Genomic DNA, 21,951 nt, shown 5'->3' on the forward strand with positions numbered 1-21,951 from the left:
TGATAACATCAGTGGTTGTACTCCTGTTATTAATTCGGCCTGAAAAATAAAATAATATTTCTTTCTAATAAGTAACAATAAAATTTATTCGCGTATCTATAATTTTATTTGTTATAATCGTCAAACTATGCTCTCATTGTTTCTTATTAATTTACTTTCAACCCACCTCGGTCTCGTTAATACAAAATATGTCGCACAATTCGAAAATCTCTGGATGGATATTTTCTACGGCCGGTGAACCATTCACAATTGAAAGCCCTATCGCATCGTTATAGATAATTATACTAATTGTTTGTCTCCCGTGTTAATATTATTGCAATATAAAATTTCAATGAAACAAAGTTAAATAATGATTAACACGAACCATGGCCCTTATGGATTCGTAAAGCTTGCAAAGTAGCGTCTAATGGTGATTCAAATTGACATAGTAACACCGTAGCATTTTTAATTAAATCAGCAGAATATATAACTTGATCAACGCTTAAAAGGTCATTAGCTCCTGGTACGACCACTATACTATTTTCTCCTAAAAACGAATGAGTTTAAAAATTATTATGATTGTTGATTATAATTTTCATACGTATGTATAAGTTTCATACGTATTTTTGTGTATTCAATTTATTCAGGACATTTTTTATTATTAAAGTAAGTACAAGATGGATCGAAAGTTCTTCAGTATTTTTAAAAATCAATTATTCTTTGGCGAGACTTTTTAGACTAATTCTTTTATTATTTTTATTATTATTATTATTATTATTATTATTATTATTATTATTATTATTATTTTTGGATTTTTTTTTTAATCTCCAATCCTAAAAAGTCTCGAAAAAGAGCAATTGATTTTTCAAATTACTTTGAAACTTTATATGTCATAAAATTCATTCATATCTTTCTTATCCTTCAACGATGATATCACGAACCTCTATCGCGAATTCGTAATATAGTATAAAGTACGACGTTTGAAAAAAAATAGAGATAATTTATCATTACAATTACGATCATTACGTTATCTCAAACATCTTATGTAATAAAGATAACACGAATATATATCATTGTTTTTTTTTCTTCCTTTTTCTCCCTAATATTACATACCGTTACTAGCAACTGTAATATGAGCTATTCCACTTTGTTTATCCTTTTGTATTTGAATATAAGCAGTATCTACATTTTCCTTTTTCAATATATCCAAATAAGTTTTTGCATAATTGTCGTTACCCAACTATTATAAAGAAGAAAAGAAAAAAAATTGATTGAGATGATAATGTATAATTTACATAATTATCTACAATTGTCTATATGTTTAAAATAAATATTGTCATTACTGAAATTTTATTACAAAATCAAATTATGTAGATTTAAATATAAAAAATTTCTGAATGAACGATTATGAATTTAGGTATGCTTTTTAAAAATTAAAATAAATTTATATAATTACAAAGAAAGAAATATTATTACTGATCCAATAAGCGTCGTTGTTGCACCAAGTTTAGCAGCACTCACACATTGATTAGCACCCTTCCCACCATATTTTATTTTAAATTCGCTACCAAATATTGTCTCTCCAGGTTTTGGTAAGCGAGATGCATAGCTAAAAAATTAATGTCCTGATTGTGTAATTATCAATTTATCTTTATCTAACAAAACCTTTTTCTTCATTCACTAATGAATTAGATAAATTATATATTAAAGCATAACAAAATAATCATATAATTATAAATAAATGAAGTCTTTCAAGATCTGGTAAAAACATAATTGAATTTCTCTAAATTATAGAGGATATTAGACAAATAGAAATATATAATATTTTATAATATAAAGCGTTAAAAATTTTCTAACTTACCAAGTAAAATCTATCATACATGAACCAAGGACAACTATATTCGTACTCATTATTTTCACAAAATTATTTTGATAATTAAAGATATTAATGTTACCGTTTTTCGATGAATTAAACTTTGCAAACGTCTTGAACGAGATTATTATACAAAATGTCTTTACTTTCACAGAACAACTGTAGAAAACCTAAGTATAAATTGATAATTTCTGTTATCTTTGTTACGAAATACAAGACGTATCTGACTGTAACGATAATGCACGATTTCAATATACATATATACATAACCTAGCAATTTGCGAATAGGTTATTTGTTCTATCTATTTCAAACATTTATGCCATAATTTTTGGCATAATATTGTATATAATTCTGCTTTTTTTTTTATCAAAAAATATTATATTAATTAATGAATTAAATAAACCAAAAAATAAATACAATCATACTCGTAACTTCATCTAACCTAACCTATCTATAAAAAAATTTTACTTTAACGGACTTATATTTATAAAAAAAAGTTGTCTAAAATAAATTTTTTATATAAGTCGACTGTATCAGTATCAATAATAATCGTGCCATCTTTTTCATATTCTTAAACCTGAAATGCTATGCGATGTTGATAATACAATCATAACATACCTATTGGAAAATGCAATTTATTCCTTACACTGCCATCTGTAGCAAAACATTACAATTATAATTGACAATAACTTACTCTTTCTCTTTCTCTCTCTCTTTCTCTTTCTCTCTGTCTCTCTTTCTCTTTTCAACCGCGAACTAAAAGATTATTAAACAGAGTAGTAATCACTGGGCGTCCATCTTTAACAACTTCGATTGAAAGGATACGTTTTCAATGGTTTAGCGATGTTTGATGCAGCCATTTTATGTGTCATATATTGAAATATTGTAAATTTTACTTAACGAATTTAACGAGGATAATAATAATCGTAAAAATAACATAAATAATATAATAAAATAACATAAGAACCATAATAAAAGAAATTAATATCTTAAACTAAAAAAAATCGTAATGTAAACCGTCTAGTATTATGATTGGACGGTGTTGATGTAGACTTAAGAATCGTCCAATCAAAATTCAATGCAGTCAATTTTCCTCCTTGTCATGGTTTTTTATGTTTCAAAATTAATTTTTCGATGTTAACAAACAAATATAAAGTTTTATAAAAATCTGTAATACTCAATAATATATATATATATATATATATATATATATAATTGATTTTATTGATTAATGTTATTAATAATTTACATTAATAAATAATTATAATTAAAAACATTTCTTTATTGTAATTGAATGTTACTTATGTATTTCCTAAAAAATATTATAACATATATTAGATGTTTTAATATAATAGATTTATTTTTATTTCATCTACCTTATTCGTTGAGATAAAATTTATAACATAAATTTAACGTTGTAAATAAAATATCTTTTGGTTCAATAAATAATTCGCACATAAATTGTACAAGATATATAAATACAAAAAATGCATTATAATCTTAAACAAAATCTATTTAATTTCCTTTATATTTTTGCCATTCTAATTAAATTTGCTGTATATACACACACACAGATATATATGTTTCGTATCATGATATTTCCATATCTATACTTTAACTATCCTGTAATTTACATATTTATACTTTACTATCTTATAATTTATTGAAAAATAAATAATTAAAATATTTCGTAAGAAAATTTTTTCCAACAGAATATATTTGTAATAAATCCATGTGAAAAATAATAATAAGTTAAATAATATTATCCAATCATGGTGTTCATAACGCGACGCATCGAAATTTGTATATTCACCATATTTATATACGTCGTTGAAACTGATTAAAATCTCAAAAATTTATTGTTGCAGATATTATTAAAAATACTTGAAAGGATAGGAAGCGGAATTTGATATCTAACGAATTATCTGTATAACATTCTAATCGCATCAACTGTTAATATTTGGAAAAAGTTGTGACCAGTTTGAAAAATGTAGTTACATATATACTAACTTAACATATATTAAATTCTTAAATTTAAGATTTTTAAAGAGATTTGCACGAAATTTCAAGAAAATTTATTAATATTCAATCAAGATAGTTATTATTATTACGTAAATTAATATATATATATATATGTTGAATATATATATATATATATATATATATATATATATATATATATATATATATATTCAACATATATGAAATATTTTTTATCAGTACATATATTTTATCTATAGTAATATATAAATATGTCTGGTAACATACTTATACTTAGAGAAAAAAAAAGGAAAAAAAAATGAAATGATAGCTTTTTTTTTTTATATAATTAAAGATTAAATTAATGATTGAATTGCATTATTATATAGTATGTCAAATACTTTTGAATCTCAATGGATTCTTATTATGTTATGAACATATAAAACTAACAATTGTTACTTTCACACACCTTTTACGTGAAACATCGAAATCTGTTTTCGGGAAAGTTTCTCTGTGCGTTTCTCCATATGTATATTGTATATATGGATATGTCGATAGTCAGTTCGATATAGATAGTTCTATAGTTTCAGTCTGTTTAAGAAGCTTCACGTGTTTATATGTATATATATATATATATGTATATGTATATATATATATATCTATTTTTTCTTCAAATTGTTAAGGTGTCATAAAAGGCCGTTATAATAATCGAAGTAATGAAATGAACATTTTTTTCTCTCATGATTACGTTATACGCTTCAGTCGCGTATACGTTCATCCAAATACATGTGTAAAAAGTTTACTTTTTATTAATTAACCCTAGTTACAAAGTAGAGAGTGAAACGAGAAACAACGCTATATAGAAAAAAAAAAAAAAGAGAAAAAAAAACAAAAATTTATCGAATTTATACGTTTTCTCCGAGTTAAATACCATATCCCTTTTCTCGTTATGTACTATTTATAAATTTTCACAGTAAAAATAATGGCTGGGGTATTCGATATTGAATTGCACGAAGGTGATAACGTAAATCATGATGAGTCCGACGACGATGTTATTGAGACCAGAGAGGTAATTTATTTTAGTCGTAATAACATTATGCCAATTTCTTCTTCCTTTTTCTTTTCTTTTCTTTTCTTTTCTTTTCTTTTTTCTTTTTTCTTCCTTTTTAATAATCCCACCTGTTTTCTTTTTTTGTTTTTAGGAAGAATATAGTCATGCCTCAAATGTAGACACAATGTTGGAGTAAGTATGCATATTGAGTCAATATATTATCATATCTTATGTCCTTCGTGTTGTATTCAGATTCAAATAATAATGCACATATTTAAATATGAATGATTGAAATATTAGAATAAATATTAGAATAGATTGAATTATTAGAATTGTATATATTATAGAATTGTATATACACATTGTTGATCTATGATATCTGTCTTAATAGATTTCTACTTGATAAAATAATTTTACATATGTTTAGATCTGATAATTTGGAAAGAGTACAATTGTCAGAGCAAAATGTTAATCCAGGACAAGAGAAGACGGGTCCCCAGGATTTTGAATTATGTAAAATCCTTGGTGAGGGAGGATATGGAAAAGTTTTTCAAGTTAGGAAAGTTACAGGCCAAGATAAAGGCAGCATTTTTGCTATGAAAGTAAGGAAAACTTTACTATAATTAGAAAGATATTTGTTATTTCTGAATTATAAGCAATATCATCAATAATATAAACAACATGTTTAAAATATACAAACATATTAAAACAATACGAGTAAATAAACAAGAGAAAGATATACACTATCTTTTTATATTTTATGTTAGGTATTACGTAAGGCATCTATTATAAGAAACCAAAAAGATACAGCGCATACTAAAGCAGAGAGAAATATATTAGAAGCTGTCAAAGTAAGTATATTGATTATATTTTTTACACTCTTAATCATATACATATATGCATCATATATAAAATATTTTTACAGCATCCATTTATTGTTAATTTAATGTATGCTTTTCAAACTGGAGGTAAATTATATTTGATTTTGGAATATTTATGCGGTGGAGAACTTTTTACGTATTTGGATCGGGAAGGCATCTTTTTAGAAGATACAGCATGGTATGTAGGTGTCGTATTATTTTTTAAATTTATATTATATATTTTGGAAGAGAAAAGAAAAATTATTTATTAAACCAATCAAATTGTAACTTAATTATATATTTTATTTGTATATGTCTGTACAGTTTTTATTTATCCGAGATTATACTTGCCCTGCAACATCTTCATAATCAAGGAATCATATATAGGTATATCTAATCTCTTTCATAAGTAATCTTATTACAATGTTTGTATTTTTCCCTAATATATTTTTATATAATATTATATGCTTACAGAGATTTAAAACCAGAAAATATTTTATTGGATGGAGAAGGTCATGTAAAATTAACTGATTTTGGCCTTTGTAAAGAACATATACAAGATGGTACAGTGACTCATACATTCTGCGGAACCATAGAGTACATGCAAGTATTGATCATCTATCTTTTTCGATAAATAAAAATTTACAGCTATTTTATTTAAGTAGATATTTTATTAGTATTGATTATACAATTTAGGGCTCCTGAGATCTTGACAAGAAGTGGGCATGGAAAAGCTGTTGATTGGTGGAGTTTAGGTGCTTTGATGTTTGATATGCTCACAGGAATGGTACAGTATTATGGATAACAGTGTTATCTGATATATATATATATATATATATATATATATATATAAAATATAAAATATATATATAAAATTTTATATATATAAAATTATTAACAGCCTCCATTCACCGGAGATGATAGAAGAAAAACAATTGAAAAAATATTAAGAGGAAAATTATGTCTTCCACAATATCTTACACCCGATGCAAGAGATCTAATTCGTAAACTGTTAAAGGTTTTTAATTATTATTATAGTTACATAGTACATGATACATATATTATAATAAATTACTTTAATATATATTTTGAAATTTATAGAGGCAAGTTGGTCAAAGATTAGGATCTGGACCTGAAGATGCAGAGCAAATAATACATCATAATTTTTTTAAACATATTAATTGGGAAGATGTTATTTCACGAAAATTGGAACCTCCATTTAAACCATCACTGGTAAATGTTATTTTTGTACTTATTTAATTCGTATTCTAAATAGATGTTCAACATGATTCTCGATAATATATATCAATAATAATAATTTTATAGAAAAGTGCAGATGATACATCACAATTTGATGAACAATTCACTGCAACCATTCCAGTAGATTCACCTGTTGAGAGCACTTTAAGCGAATCCGCAAATATGATATTTCAAGTAAGTGTACTAATTTGCTAATGTGATGACGATTTATTTACGAAAGAAGTAAAATAAGTCAAATCTTGATCTCATTTATAGGGTTTTACATATGTGGCACCAAGCGTTTTAGAAGAAATGTATACACAACCAAGAGTTATAAATGCTAGGAGTCCACGTAGAGAACTTTTAAATACTGGTTTTAGTGGTAGTCTTCACAGTTTATCACCAAGGACTCCAGAAACGCACCTTCGTACGCCTTCTCAGTTTCATCAACTTAGGTAAATTATATCTAAGTAATTAAAATACCTTTACTCCTCAGGATTATAGAGCATTATAAAATGTATTTATAGAGAAAAATAACATACATGTAGGGCTGGCACTATACAATCTCTAATGTGTTTATTACCTGCATATGTATGGTATAATAATATTTCCTTTTCATTTCTTTTTTCTTTTTTTTTTTTTTTTTTTTTTTTCAATATTGTTAGTAGCTAAATATATTTTTATATATAAATAAATAGAAATGAAACTTTTATCACAGCAACGTTCTTAAGGTAATTAAAAAAAAAAGGGTGCCAATCCTAAAAAATGAAAATTAATGTCTCTGCTAATGTAATTATTTCGTTACTTTTCATATAATATAAATGAAATTGGCAAACAATTGATATATGCTGATTTTTAGGCATCATATAGTAGGGCACAATAACATAGAAGATACTGAAATGATGGACGTTGGTCGACTACAGAATCATTTATAGTGGTCAGTGTTTAATAATGCAAACTTATAGGACATTATTGAACTTCCAAATTATATTGCAGAATTAATGTTTCTGCTATGAAAAATTGGTTATGCAATGATCTGCATAATTGGGCTGTAAAGGTCCAAGATGCACATTTAGCTAATTTTTCAGTTTCTATAAATATATATGTGTATGTATGTTATGTATATGTGTATATATATATATATATATATATATATATATATATATATATATATATACACATATATACATATATATGATGGAAATTATGATAAAATATTAACTTTTTGCTACAGAGGCAGTAATGTTAATTATATACTGCTCTTATAGAACGTATAATTATTGAAGTGATGAAATATAAATTTGAAGTATATACATATAATGAAATATGTATTTTACATATCACCACATATTGGTTTTGTGATTATTCTTCATTTCAATCAGGAATAATATATTTACATGCATGAAAACAGATGTGATGAAAATGGGGAATTATATTACAATAAGTTACTCCAAGTGCTCTCTTTTTCTCTCTCTCTCTCTCTCTCTCTCTCTCTTTCACTCTCTTTAATTGGTGTATTGAATATATCAATAATATTAAATATTAATAATCCAGTATAAAAATAATTAAAAAAAAAAAATAAAAATAAAAATGAGAATTGCAAGGAAAGACAAATTCAAATTCTCATGCAAATTACAATTCTAATTAATATAAATATAAGAACAAATAATCTAGTGAAGATAAATATAAATTAAAAAGATTAAGAGTGGATTATGATAAATGAATTATGTCTAAATTAGATATTAGACTAGTATCAAGAATAATCCTCAAAATCAATGTTTAGTGGGACGTAAAAAACATGTTTTAATATACATAAAATCAATATTTCATCGTGTTATAATAAAATATAAACTTTGTGCTATAAGAATATTAATGCTAATCATGCTTAATAACTTCATAAAATATTGTAAAACAGGAGTTATGCATCATATGTTTTATGTAGCTGCTCACTGGATACTATTCTGTAAAATATGAGATAATAATGTCGTTAGTTAATGATACAATAATTATGAACAAATTAATTACTACTCAAACAGAATTTTAACTGCCCAATATTCATAGCTGTTGTTCTCAGGTAGTGTTACACAGTTTGATATTTATACTTTATTCTATTTAGAAGTAAAAAGGAGGAAAAATGGAAAGAAAGCAAATGAAAAACAGAGTTTAATGTAAGTAAAAAGATTGTTATTATTAACACTTTCTTGATATTAAATTAATAAGAATGAAATAACACTACTTTGCAAATACAATTTAAATAGTATTCTTATCACACTTCTATGTCAAAAGATTGAATATATTTGAAAGGTACAAAGTGTAGTAAATAAACGTATTTTATTGTGAAATAAATGCTTTATTATTGTATTGCATCCATTTACACAATGATAGGAATAAAGTAGTATATCATATGTTTATCTTTTTTATCACATATATACATATATATATATGTATGTGTACATATATATATATATATATACATATATATTTAAAGTAACGGCGATAATTATCAATGATTTCGTTGATAAGGAAAATATATTTTTATTTTTATGAGTAACATCTTTAGTTTTATATATTTAACATACTTCAATGACTGATAATACAATAATAACTTACATTACATTATAAATGGTTTTTTATTAATTAAATTAAATCATATACTCCCCAAAAAAGAAAAAAGTGAATTATTTTTCTTATATAATAAAAAATTATTTAATGTAAAAATATAAATTTAATCATATAATCATTTCCTATAAATTATACTTGCGTTATTTTTTTTTTTCTTTTTTTTTTCAATCTTCAGCACAGAAATGCTTTACTTTCTTTCAGTGTTTTTTACGTTTCTTATCACTATGTAATTCATTATTTTTTCTTTTACGACTTTCGCAATCAATGGTCTTTTCTCTGTTCCTTTTTTCATCCTTTATTTTATTACTTGATTTGTATTTGTCCTCCAATTTGTGCTTTGTTTTTCGTTCTTTATCTTTATGTCGATTAAAATTATGATTTGCATGAGAATTTAAGCCTGTCTTTCCTTGTGATTTCCTTTTGTGCTTCCATTTTTTTCTGTTACTTTCTGTACTGGAACTATCACTACTACTACTGCTAGAATCATCACTGATACTATTCTTGCTATTTTTACAATTGCTATCGCTTGAACTTCCACTGTCACTACTACTACTACTGCCATGAGACCTTTTACTATTTCGAACTTTTCTCTTCTTCAATTTTTTATGCTTTATTTTCATATTTTTCTTCTCAAGCTTTTGAAGTTTTCTAGAAAATAAAAAAAAGAAAAAATAATATAAATTTTAATAAAAAAAACCATTTGATATAATTTAAAATATATATTTCATATTGGTCTAAAAAGTAACTAAATTTTACTTTAGCAATTTTTTCTTCTCTTGTTTTGAAAGAGTCTTTAGAAATGTTATCTCAGAATTTTCTTCGTTATCAGAAACCATTAAATGCTCGTGTCCAGGTACACGTAAATGTTGTTGGGCATCCAGTGCAGATCTAAATATGAATAAGAATGCAATATTAGTGAATAATAAATCCTGAGTTATATTTTAAATGAAGCAATAATTTTATTCTTCAAATTTTTCTTACTTCTTAAGAGCTAATCCATCTTCTCGCATTTGTTGCACTAAAGTTAAAGCGTCCGGTGTTTGCGGTAAGTTTGAATTATTTGCCATTACTACGCTCATTGCTTGACTATATAAAGGACATTCTTTGTCTAGAAATAATAAAAAATATATGTGCTTCTAACATCATAGATATATAATAAATTTATATGAAATAATGATAAATTTAATAGAAACCTGTATTTATGTGGCCCCACTTGTGACATTTAATACACCTAACATTTCGAACTTGAATGCCAAAAGGTTGATCTCTTATTTCGCTATCTCCTTTACAATAACTTTCTCTTGGAGCATTATACTTGCGTTGCCATTCAAATTTATATTCTGGTTCATTATCTTCTTTTTCTCTTTCTTTCTTTGCTCCTGGAGGAGGCTCATACATAAAATTAACACTTAATTTATCTTTGCTCTCTTTACTTAAAAGTGCTCTGTAAAATAATTAAATTAAATCTTAAATTCGTGTCATTCTAATAATTACACCCTATATCTATAGTAATAGATGATTTACTTGTTATTATGAAGATCTTGCTCTTTCTCATATTGAACGCGTAATTCTTCTTGCTTCTTTTTGTAAGCTTCAGCTTGTTGTTCTGCCATCCATACCTATAAGATTTATTTTGATTAATATAACCATAAATGACAAGATAACGCTCTTGAAAAAGAAAGGTTAAAAAAATTATACGCACTCGTTTTAGATTGTCTCTCGAAGCTGGATGAAAAAATTTCTTGCACATATAATTATTAAATCCCTTCCCCATATTTAATAATTAACTATACAATTTATTTCAAATAAAAAGAAAAATATTTATTTCTAAATTTTTTTTCAAGACTTTTTGACGTTAATAAGTATCACTGAATGCCATTTGATATCGGTAGCCATTATAAAATTTTTATAAAACAACCTAGTCATTTTTTAACTAAATTATTTTCATATTCGTAAAAATAATTTTGTAATTTTTTTTACAAAAATATAACATAATCTTTTATTTAACTAAGTTTAAGACTCCCTAATTATTACTATCTAAAAATAAAATAAAGTAATATTAACATTTTTTTTTTTTTTTTTTTTTTTTTTTTTAATATTTCTTTTGACTCATACGTCAGTTGAAAAAGGAAATGTGACGTAACTTAACCTCATGTTGATGCTTGCTATCAATTGTTGCCAGCTTATATTTGAACACAAGTGATAAGTTTATTCCTTATAATTGTTGTTTCGTGTGAAATAAAATATATAAAGTAAAATATGTTAAATACAGAATTAGAATTGTTTAATAATGACTTTATTGGACATTGTTAAAAATATTATTTAAATGGATCGATGTATGCGATCAACCTTGGTCATTCTCTTCTTAATGTTGAGTCGTTGACTTATATTTTCTAATAAATAGCGTGTCTCAATATAATATCATTGTAATTTCATCTGTAATAGTTCATTCAAAAAGTTTGTACAGGATGAAAATCAACGAAAAAAATATGGTAGCATTTGCGACATCCGCAACACCGGTAGATAGAGAAGGCTGGTTAAATAAACGCGGTGAAGTTAATCGTGGATATCAACGAAGATGGTTCGTTCTTAAAGGGAACATATTATTTTATTTTGATCGACGCGGTGATAAAGAACCTGTAGGTATGATCGTTCTTGAAGGATGTACCATCGAATTGACAGAAGACGAAGAACAGTTTGGATTTAAAATTGTATTCCATGGTCCAAACAATAGAAGCTATGCACTTGCAGCTGAGTCACAAGTAAATTATTATAGAAATTACAAGATAATACATATTTATTATAAATTATTCAAATTATAACTATTTATTAAAATTTTATTACCTGTAGGAATCAATGGAACAATGGATGAAAGGTTTGGCATGTGCCAGTTATGATTATATGAGGTTGATGGTAGCAGAATTACAACGGCAATTAGATGCTGCAGAAGAAGAAGTTGAAACATTAACTCCACCACCTCAATCTCCTAAGGCACCACCAAGACAAAGACACAATCCTTTTAACAAGCCAGAATCTCATCATCGTTCTCAGAGCGTTAGATCTGCACCTGGTAGAACAGAAAATGTACCTCGTACAAGAATCACATTTAGGGAATTACATACGGCATATGGAAGAAGAATTCTGGCAGATTTGAATGCATGGAGACATGCAAAAAAAAACGCAGAAGCACCATTGATAACTCTGTAATTAGTGACTGTTAAATTGTAAATATTTATATTGAAAGTATATTACTGTACTTGGAGTGTTAAATAAGTTTAGTTGTAATATAAAAAATACTTTTCTTTCTCTTCATTTATATAATGCTTTAAATTATTTTCTTTTTATCCTAAGTTTTTATGATCATTAAATACTTATATATATATATATATATATATATATATATATATATATATTCAGGATGTGATAAAGTGTAATTAATATAGAAATTTATGTACATATATTTTATTATCATTTAATAGTGGAAATACATGGAATAAATCAATAGCCATGCATGAATATCACAGAACCAATTTATATAAAATGATATATATTAATTGCATATAGTGAAAAATTGCAAAATATAATATATAGCAATATTTATATTTAAAAAATATAATATACAGCAAATACTGCAAAAATGTTGTAGTAGAGTTATTCATTAGAAGTTTTCTCTTTTGTACAAGCCTTCACATAAACGTATTGAATATGATTACATGAAATATTATTTTCAACTTGTGCATTTTCTAACTGTTCACAGTAAAAAATATATAATATGTTTTTATTAACAATATATAGAAAGTCTAATATTATATATTGTACAAATCAATGTTAAAATAACATTTTAATACATTATTAGTATTATTAATTTTACATTAGAATAAAATATTCAAATGAAGCATAGCATATTTTATTTAATACTTATTAAAAATCTACCTTAAAATGAGATTTTCAATTTCTACATATACGTATATAAAAAGCTATGCAATATTTATCATACGTTTATATGCAACTATTTTTTAATGCACACAGCAGTATGATTTACATGATACAATTTCTGCGGATTCGTTTAAATATTCTAATAATAAATTATATATTAAAATACTTTTAAATAATTCTTACAGCGAAATTTGAAAATTATACTTATTTAAACTTAAAAACATTTCTTTTCCTTGCATCACCAGGAAGATGACGTGCTCCTAAAAGGAGCCGAGCTTTGTCTTCCTCTTGAGGAGCAGATTCTTCTTGTGGACCCCTTGGTTTGATTTGCAATTTTTGTTTAATGGCTTGACTCAATATTACACGACGAGAATCGCTTTTCATTGCTAATAAAAGATCAAGCCACGTCCAAGTAACATTATGATATTCTAATGTTGGTATCACTAGCGCAAAATCTCGAACGTCTTCTAAATTTTTCTCTTTATTGCCCTACAAAAAATTAATCAAATTATATTATAAAATAGTAAGGTCCATTTCAATTGATATATAAAAGTAATATTAAAATTACCTTGTAGGATACCCGAACAGGTACTTCTGGTATTTTAATGTATATAAACAATTTATTTTTATCAGCTCTCTCCTTCATTTTTTCTACGTCATCTCTTCTTTCAATGGGTACATAAAAGGATGAATCTCGTTGTGGTGCTGGTGGTTCCTCGATTCCTTCCGGATCTCTTTCAGGGAAACAGAATTTTAGCATTGTATTGAAGAATTTTTTGGTTAATCCTAAAAACATAATAACGAATAATAACAATTATAGAATATTATTTTATTCTCATTTGTTAGTTTCTTACCAATTGTTAAAGGAACTACATTAATTTCGAAATGTTCCTTTACTGAAATACCAGCAACAGGTGCTTTCTCTCTACAAAACACTCTTAAAGCCCTTTGCCTATCAACAGGCATATTACTTTGTAATTCGGTCGGAGTCAAAACTTCTGTGTAGATTTGATTAGGCAATAAATTTGTCATTCTAACATATCCTAACTCCAAAAGATGTTCCACCGAATCATCTGTTTTACTTGTTTTTGTATACAAGAAATTAGTCAGAATTAAGTCTGCTATACCTAATTGACCATCCGCGTCAGTGAGTCTCCATTGAGCATGCTTGAAACAAATTTCTGCTACTCTTGCAACTGCTGCTGGTTTATCTTTTAATGTCGTTGAAGCACTCGGTGGTGCGGTAGTTTCTTTATAACAACTTAACATCACATCAAGCTCTTCAGCCTTTGCACTGAGTTGTTCCTTACATTCAAAAACTCGAGCTTCTAATCGTTCCATTTCAGCCAGTAAATCAGAACTTGATTCATCGGCAAGTGCTTTCTGTACTAGATATGTCTCGCGTTCTAATCTTCTCAATTTTGCAACTAATCCACGCACAGTATTTTGCAATTGTTGTATAGGTCGTTTTTGATCTTCAACAGAATGTAATTGTAATTGAAACCTCATTCTTTGTAATCTTTCGGAAGCTTCTTTTCTGCGTGGCTCTACATATAATAATAGATTATTTACAATATCCAAAATCATTGCATATTGTAAGGAGTTTGTGCATACATCTAAATCATGATGCATCAATGTAAATGCATCTGCAGCTGATAGTTCCTTTCTTTCCCATAAACTAACTTCTTCTCTTGGTGGCGGTGGAATATTATCTACAGATCCAACATCTAAAGCTTGACCATAGCCAACATAAAAAAACTCGCATTTACATCTTGATACAATACGTTGTAATTGATGTTGTGGTCCGCCAGCACCACCTACGGTCTGACTAACTACACCACCTACACTTTGACCTGATCCTACAAGAGCTGGTACATCTGGTAAGCCTGCTATCACTGTAGAATCTTTTTCCTAAAATCGTTCATTGTCAATAATGTTAATTTGTAACAGGAATAGTTTATAATAGTTAATTATACAGAAATATACCTGTATATTATCCAATGTTAACCACATAATATTGTCATCAATATTATCATCAATATTTGCACTAACTGTAGCATAATACTGCATACATTCTAAAGAACCAACCCAGGTAGTTTTTGAAACAAGTGTTCTCTCTTTCCATACAGGTCGATGAACCCTTTGTAATATTTCTGCTTTTGCTGCTGATAAAATTACATATCCACGTGTTTCAATTCCTTTCAATAATACTTGACTATTCACTAATGCAACTGTAAAGAAAATAATTTATAACATAATGCAAATTATAAAATAATCGAATGTTTTATTGGATAGGTTTGATCTCTTGTTCCATCTTACTGAGCCAATTTTTGTGTAAAACATCATCCTGATGACATGCTGCGAGTCCGCGTAATTGTTGACCTCTTGTTTGTACTGATAAATCATCACTGAATGCTACTGGTTTATTGGCAGCTTCAGCAATTAATCTTTGCAACATTCCAGCAGCTTCTCCTTGCTGTGGTTTAGAAGATGTTGATGGTGTTGCTTGGGTAGGTGTATTTTGTGATTCAACAGCTCTAATTCTATTTTTATGTGGTGTAGAAGTACTTTCTCTATGAAAACCTTTTAGAGCTGCTGTTGATAAATTTTTTTTAAGTTGCTGCGTTTTAATAAATGAATCAAAAAGAGCAAATGCAACATCTCTGTTTGTTTTAGTCCAAGCTCCTTTCAAATCGTGTACAGCTAAACGATGAGTTGGATTATCACCGCTTACTCCTGTGACCATAGCTTCTCTTCCATAACTAACTCGAGCAACACTAAGACAATAACATTTCTCAACTGGCTGTCGTAACGAAGTACTTTCTTCTTCTTCTTGTAATGCACTTTTTAACCAAATTTCTGCATCGTTTAATTCACAATTCATATAAATAACAGACCATTCTGCCCTTGGACGATGTATGAAGCCATCGTCGATCGGATGAAGAGCTAGATTATGTTCAGAACTACATGCTACTTTTCCACCAGTTACTTCAAATCCTCTTTGCATAGCAAAGGACATCCAGTAACTTACATGAAAACGATGAAATGCTAATGTTAATCTAACTTTTCTATAGTGCCTGCTTAATTGTTTTTTTCTTGGTCTAATATTCTTAAATAGTGGACCTTTTCTTGTAGGTCTTGTCGCACCTGACAATATAAACTTTAAATTCTCAAACCATCTGAGAGTACTGCCATAAAGCAAGGCTGTTGGTGCACTTGTCAGTGTGGGAGATCCAGTAGGTTTAGTTTCTAAAGATAAACTAACATTTAAATTTTGTGAACGAAATGCACGGAAAGAATCATGTTCTTGATTGCTAGAATACTCTGGTAATCTATCCGGAGCACAAGGTATTGCAGCATGATGATCTCTTGGATCACCCAAACAAACCCATGCTAATTTTATGCTTAATCTAACATTAGGTAAATGTAATAATCTACAATCATCATATTTGCTGGCCGTACGAACGTATACATCGAAATCTCCTTTAATTATAATTTTTCCTTGTGTCCAATCAAGTTCTAGACCTGTCCATGTTAATTCCATTTCTTCTGTAGTATTATAAGGATCTAAAGAGCCATGTAATAAGACAGTTAATTGTTTCACACACAAAGTTATTCTTCCATGAAGGGCTAATCTCATTTTATCCCAAAATGGCAATGGGGGACTGGGATCCCGAGATGGATGGATTATCTTTTCAAAGCTAAGATTACATTGTGCTATAACTGGTTCCCAACATGGACCAAATGCATATCTGAATTTATCTATATCCCAATTAAGGTCATGATAGTATTTTAGTGACGTCATTCCTCTTTCTACAACAATATCATCCCAAGGTGGTCCAATTTCAATTCGTACTGTACGTCTAGCCCTAGGTAGTGGTACCGCTTCAGCGCCAGCTAATCGACCCCAAATACTAAGACTTTCAACTAAAAGCAGCGGTTGGGGAAAATCTCGCAATTGTAATTTCCATTCTGCACATTTTAAACTGATACCTCTGACCCAAAGTGTATTGAACTCCAGGCCATCCTCAGGCCAAGGAGTTTCTGGATCCATTTCTCTTATAGCTTTAATTGCATTTTCTGTACCATTTATAGAAGGATCAGCTAAAGTCAATATTTCTAAATCCAACATAGACCAAGCAAATAATCTCGTTCTTGCTGGTCCTGTACGTTGCATTTGTTTCCATCTCTGTACATAGATCTCTGCATTTTTCTTATTCAGACTAGCATATAATTCTTCTACTTTGTCTTGTGGTAGAAGTAAATGAGCACGACAAAGTTCTTGTACTTTAGTATCCAACATCGCTTGACGTTTCAGACTTTCTTTATATTCATCTTCTAAAAGTTCATAATTATCTCGTAATCGAACTTCGAATGGATCGTCACTTACTTCAAAAATCCACTCTTTAATCTGTAAATAATACATAGCAACGTTGAAAGTATGTGAATATAATTAATTTGTTTTATAATTATCCAAAAAATATATATATATATTTACTTTTATAATTAAATCACATGGCAAGTGTGTTTGTTTAATTGATCCTGTTGAATGAATATCCTTTAACCATTTCTTAATACTAAACAGTTCATTTTGTATAGCTTCGGTAAACTGATGTTCATAAGGAAAACAAGCTTTAACTGATTCAATATTGAGGGCCCAAGTTTCATTCCATTCTAAGAAAAATCCTTCATTATTTTGTCTTTCTAAACGTACTTCTTCATTGTTAGACACTCTGACTAATTCAAATCCTTCAATCATAATTATGTCAGCCATATCTAATGTCGCACGGATATAGTTAAGCTTCCATTCACCCTGTACCCAACGTAGTTGATCCGAAGAAAGTTCCAAGAAATGCTTTGGTGATATATCAATAGAAACAGTAATGCCTCCAGTAGCTAGTAAATCTATGAAACGCTTTTTTCTTTGAGTACCTACATCTCTATTCGTTAATGTTTCTTTGGATATAAGAGATCTAAAGTCTTTAGATTCCATCCAAAATAGTAAAAGACGTAAATGTAAGTTAGGGCTCCATGCTATGCTTGTACCATCAAGACTTATATTTATAATATCTGAACTAATAGCACATTTACATTTTCTTATAGCCAAAAATGGATGAGTTAAAGCTTGTGCATGTTGGCAAACAATTGGTTCATATTTATTAAGAGTTATAGCACTTACTCCTTCAGCAACTGCTACAAGTCGTTTAACATTATTCTCCATACTTGCAGCATCAAGACGCATCATAATGCATAACTCATTTTCGGCAATAAAAAAAATATTGCAATTTGTAACTTTCAGATTTAATTGAGTAGCGTTTTCCGATCTTTTAATTTTTTCTTTTGTCGGTTTTATATATTTTTTACAACACCTGAAAAAAACATTCCCATATTATGAATGTAAAATTTGTAATGAAAATCATATTAGAAACATATGAATATAAAGAATTACTTGAAAGCTTGCTCAAGGAATCGGGCGAGATCTAAACTCCATTCTGTTACAAGAGCATCTACAGCAATTCCTATAGCATTAGTACGAGTTGTTGCTAATAATACACCAACTGAAAGTGGACTACCCCAACAATGAGATGTTTCAAGATTATTTGTAATAGCTCCATTTAAAGCACAAAATAAAGATTCAATTATCAATTCTGTATTGCTATCTTCGATTTCACCTATTCAATAAAAAACTTAAATTATCAAAGTTCTATAAAATGCCAGAAGATAAAATTATTTAATTGAACTCAATTTATACCTAGGACTGTATTCAAAGAAAATTTCATGTGTGCTACTCCACAAGAAGCTTCTGGTGCATCCGGAAGCTTTATAACCAAAGATGAGTCATATAATTCAGTATTTATCTTAACTTCAACCCATGGCAGTTTACTAGTTAAGGACACGCGATCAACAGGTTTAGGTATTTCGTTTTGTGCACTTTGCAATATTGATTCCCAATCTTTGTAATCATAAAAGATTAAAAGACTACTCAATTGAACTGATATTTGTAAAATATCTTGCTCCATCTATGTGTAAAAATATATATATATATTTTTGAAAAAAAAATTAAATATATATATATATATATATATATATATATATATATTAGAATAAATTTGAAAGAATGTTACTCTCTTGTAAGCTTACTTTTGCATCTATTAGTAATGATTGCAAAGTAACAACAGGAAATTTTCCACGAATGGACAACCCTTCTAAATTCACAGTGAAATTTAATTGAGGGCTGTGTGGCTGAAATTTTGCTATAGCTTGCAATCCTTTCATTATGCCTTCTAAGCCAATAATACCACCATCTTCTCGTCCTGCAATGACAGAAGAATTTCCTATCTTCAACATAAAGTCCTGAAATATCAATTATAAATGCTATTAATACATATAATTATTAAGAAATAAATATAAAAATTAATTCTTACCTTTGGTATAATTGGTGCTAATCTAGCCAGCAGATTATCAGTAATTTTGCTATCTATGTTAGAACATGAAGATCCAGTTGTTAATGATTTTCTATCTCTTAAAAATTGCATAAGACCTGGTCCTCCAGAACCTTCTGTTTGTGTCACACCAACATACAATTTCTATAAATAAAATCTTGTTAAATATAATTTAATTAGAAAAAATAAATTTTGTATTATCCAATTATAAATGATAATGCTATGTGTCATTGTTATACCTCAACTGAAATTTCTCCTTGAGCTTTAAGAGTTGCTTCTGCTGTACCTGCAAAAGTGATCTGCGATAAACAAGCATCAGATGCATGTCTTAATAATTTCATTGCTCCTCCAGAAACTGTAGCAGAAGCTAACAGAGTACGAGCTCCGTGTACAACACTACCATCTAAACTGAGACTTTCTGCACTGCCATTAGCTAACCATCCATTACCAAGTGCAAGAAGACTCAAATTTTCAATATGTACAGCCATAAACTAAAAGATTATATGTATAAATATATTTAATAGAAATATATTTTTTAGAAATAATCAAAACATTGATAATATATATATATGTTATAAAATATATATATATATATATATATATATATATAAAATATATGTTACCTGTACAAATGTTATAATTATTGGTGAAATCTTTTTATCCCTAAAATCTAATAATTTACTTGCTTCTTTCGAATGATGATTAGATTCAATAGGAACATCTTTATTAATTCTAACATCACGCATAACTACTGCTAACAATTTAGCTACATCGCTGCTGAATAAACTGCTACGAACACTTATTTCTTCAACTTGCTAAAAGTAAACAGGATATATATACATATATAAAATTTAATGTTTAAATCAGAAGAATAGATAAGTAATATAAAAGTGATACTGACCAATGTAAAGCCATTCTTAGATATATTGACATCACGAAGAATAAAGTATGGTAAAGAAATATGACCAACCCTTAAATGTATTTTATATTTCCTTTTTACTAACCATGCTAAAAATCTTGGAATTACCCTATAATAATTTAATAATTACGGATCTATTAGAATGATAAAAAAAAAAAGAAAAAAAAAATAAAAGAAAAGAAAATATATAGTTCTGTATATAAATCTGGTACTTACCAAGTAAAATTACAGTATAATATAAAAAAGGCTATAAAAAAGGCAAATAAGCCAGTCATTTTTAATTATATAATATTACATAATATTGCAAAAAATGTCATTCTCAGAATTATAAAATCTTCATATTATTAAAAACAATAGTTTTCTTTTAGATAGTTAAAACATTCACTTGTTGCAGGTTAACTTATTATGCCGACATATATAGACTTTTTAGACAATTATTTTTTTCTTACATTTATGTTATTCTTAGATTTGCTCTCGTTTCTTACGAAAACGATACATCGAAATATTGATCCTACATTGCAATGTATTATCGAAAAATTTAATATACGTAATACTAAAAGTTACAAAAGTGACGTATTAAAAACTGACTTTCGCCATTTGTCCACCTCATCGTATACATTGTAAAGAATCTAGCAGAATAACCATGAATAAATAAATGGTCCCGGTGTCAATTTTTTTTTTTTTTTGTTATTACTTATTAAATAATGTTCTTTGCATAAAATACTCATTCCGTGAAATTTCAAATCTCTATCTCTTCGTTTAAAGGTAATATAGGAAAAAATTTATCATTTTTTCTAAAGCTAATTTTTGTTCTAAACTTTATCTTTTTCTTCGTTATTACTTAAAATATAGCTAAATATTAACTCTTTCATATATTTCTTTTTTTTTTTTTTAGAATTATACATCAATTATTAAGGGTAAAAAGAAATAATTTATTTTTTGGTGATGTTTTTTGAAACAAAACTTTCAGTGACACCCATGAAAAAAAAAAAATTAACACTATCTAATTAACACTATCTAATTATTATTTGTGGTAATATTAATTTGC

General features: G+C 27.5%; 5 protein-coding genes across 10 annotated transcripts in view; 2 read left to right on the forward strand and 3 right to left on the reverse strand.

The window, feature by feature from the left end:
- LOC124426626 (ribokinase-like) overlaps positions 1–2,396 on the reverse strand; it is a 3,820-nt gene extending 1,424 nt beyond the window's left edge. The window contains exons 1-6 of the mRNA XM_046968538.1: positions 1,841–2,396; positions 1,456–1,588; positions 1,093–1,219; positions 365–526; positions 167–258; positions 1–39 (exon numbers count right to left, since the gene is read on the reverse strand). The exon at positions 1–39 is cut by the window's left edge and continues 150 nt beyond it. Coding sequence (XP_046824494.1) covers positions 1–39; positions 167–258; positions 365–526; positions 1,093–1,219; positions 1,456–1,588; positions 1,841–1,890 — 603 coding nt within the window. The 5' untranslated portion in view covers positions 1,891–2,396. The remainder of the gene's footprint in view (positions 40–166; positions 259–364; positions 527–1,092; positions 1,220–1,455; positions 1,589–1,840) is intronic.
- A 1,310-nt stretch (positions 2,397–3,706) lies between these two features.
- On the forward strand, positions 3,707–9,325 carry LOC124426624 (ribosomal protein S6 kinase beta-1-like). 3 transcript variants are annotated; one of them, XM_046968535.1, is made up of 14 exons: positions 3,707–3,843; positions 4,808–4,902; positions 5,036–5,076; positions 5,312–5,486; positions 5,652–5,735; positions 5,810–5,943; positions 6,069–6,131; positions 6,219–6,347; positions 6,441–6,531; positions 6,646–6,762; positions 6,846–6,977; positions 7,071–7,178; positions 7,260–7,438; positions 7,843–9,325. In XM_046968535.1, exons 2-14 carry the CDS (start codon positions 4,816–4,818, stop codon positions 7,916–7,918), a joined length of 1,416 nt encoding a protein of 471 aa, XP_046824491.1. In that variant the 5' UTR covers positions 3,707–3,843; positions 4,808–4,815; the 3' UTR covers positions 7,919–9,325. The 3 variants fall into 3 exon arrangements, with proteins under 3 accessions (XP_046824491.1, XP_046824489.1, XP_046824492.1); XM_046968533.1 differs by lacking the exon at positions 3,707–3,843 and having other exon boundaries at positions 4,402–4,902; XM_046968536.1 differs by lacking the exon at positions 3,707–3,843 and having other exon boundaries at positions 4,402–4,902; positions 9,100–9,325.
- A 471-nt stretch (positions 9,326–9,796) lies between these two features.
- On the reverse strand, positions 9,797–11,517 carry LOC124426625 (corepressor interacting with RBPJ 1). Its single transcript, XM_046968537.1, has 6 exons — positions 11,308–11,517; positions 11,130–11,224; positions 10,799–11,049; positions 10,587–10,713; positions 10,362–10,493; positions 9,797–10,253 (listed from the first exon to the last, which is right to left on the reverse strand). Exons 1-6 carry the CDS (start codon positions 11,377–11,379, stop codon positions 9,803–9,805), a joined length of 1,128 nt encoding a protein of 375 aa, XP_046824493.1. The 5' UTR covers positions 11,380–11,517; the 3' UTR covers positions 9,797–9,802.
- Positions 11,518–11,723: 206 nt separating this feature from the next.
- Positions 11,724–12,921, forward strand: LOC124427132 (sesquipedalian-1). The gene is made up of 2 exons (XM_046969681.1): positions 11,724–12,367; positions 12,456–12,921. Exons 1-2 carry the CDS (start codon positions 12,074–12,076, stop codon positions 12,810–12,812), a joined length of 651 nt encoding a protein of 216 aa, XP_046825637.1. The 5' UTR covers positions 11,724–12,073; the 3' UTR covers positions 12,813–12,921.
- A 267-nt stretch (positions 12,922–13,188) lies between these two features.
- LOC124427127 (protein KIAA0100) lies at positions 13,189–21,502 on the reverse strand. 4 transcript variants are annotated; one of them, XM_046969670.1, is made up of 14 exons: positions 21,120–21,497; positions 20,886–21,012; positions 20,608–20,799; positions 20,224–20,475; positions 19,967–20,128; positions 19,683–19,895; positions 19,294–19,561; positions 18,991–19,213; positions 18,040–18,910; positions 15,861–17,952; positions 15,528–15,772; positions 14,396–15,452; positions 14,110–14,327; positions 13,189–14,030 (listed from the first exon to the last, which is right to left on the reverse strand). In XM_046969670.1, the coding sequence occupies exons 1-14, from the start codon at positions 21,176–21,178 to the stop codon at positions 13,746–13,748; spliced, it is 6,264 nt and encodes a 2,087-aa protein (XP_046825626.1). In that variant the 5' UTR covers positions 21,179–21,497; the 3' UTR covers positions 13,189–13,745. The 4 variants fall into 4 exon arrangements, 3 of the variants coding, with proteins under 3 accessions (XP_046825626.1, XP_046825627.1, XP_046825628.1); XR_006942872.1 differs by having other exon boundaries at positions 13,889–14,030; positions 14,110–14,275; positions 21,120–21,500; XM_046969672.1 differs by lacking the exons at positions 13,189–14,030; positions 14,110–14,327 and having other exon boundaries at positions 14,915–15,088; positions 15,156–15,452; positions 21,120–21,502.
- Between the last annotated feature and the right edge of the window lie 449 nt (positions 21,503–21,951).

The sequence above is a fragment of the Vespa crabro genome, chromosome 9 (genome assembly GCF_910589235.1).
Source record: "Vespa crabro chromosome 9, iyVesCrab1.2, whole genome shotgun sequence".
Taxonomy (NCBI): domain Eukaryota; kingdom Metazoa; phylum Arthropoda; class Insecta; order Hymenoptera; family Vespidae; genus Vespa; species Vespa crabro.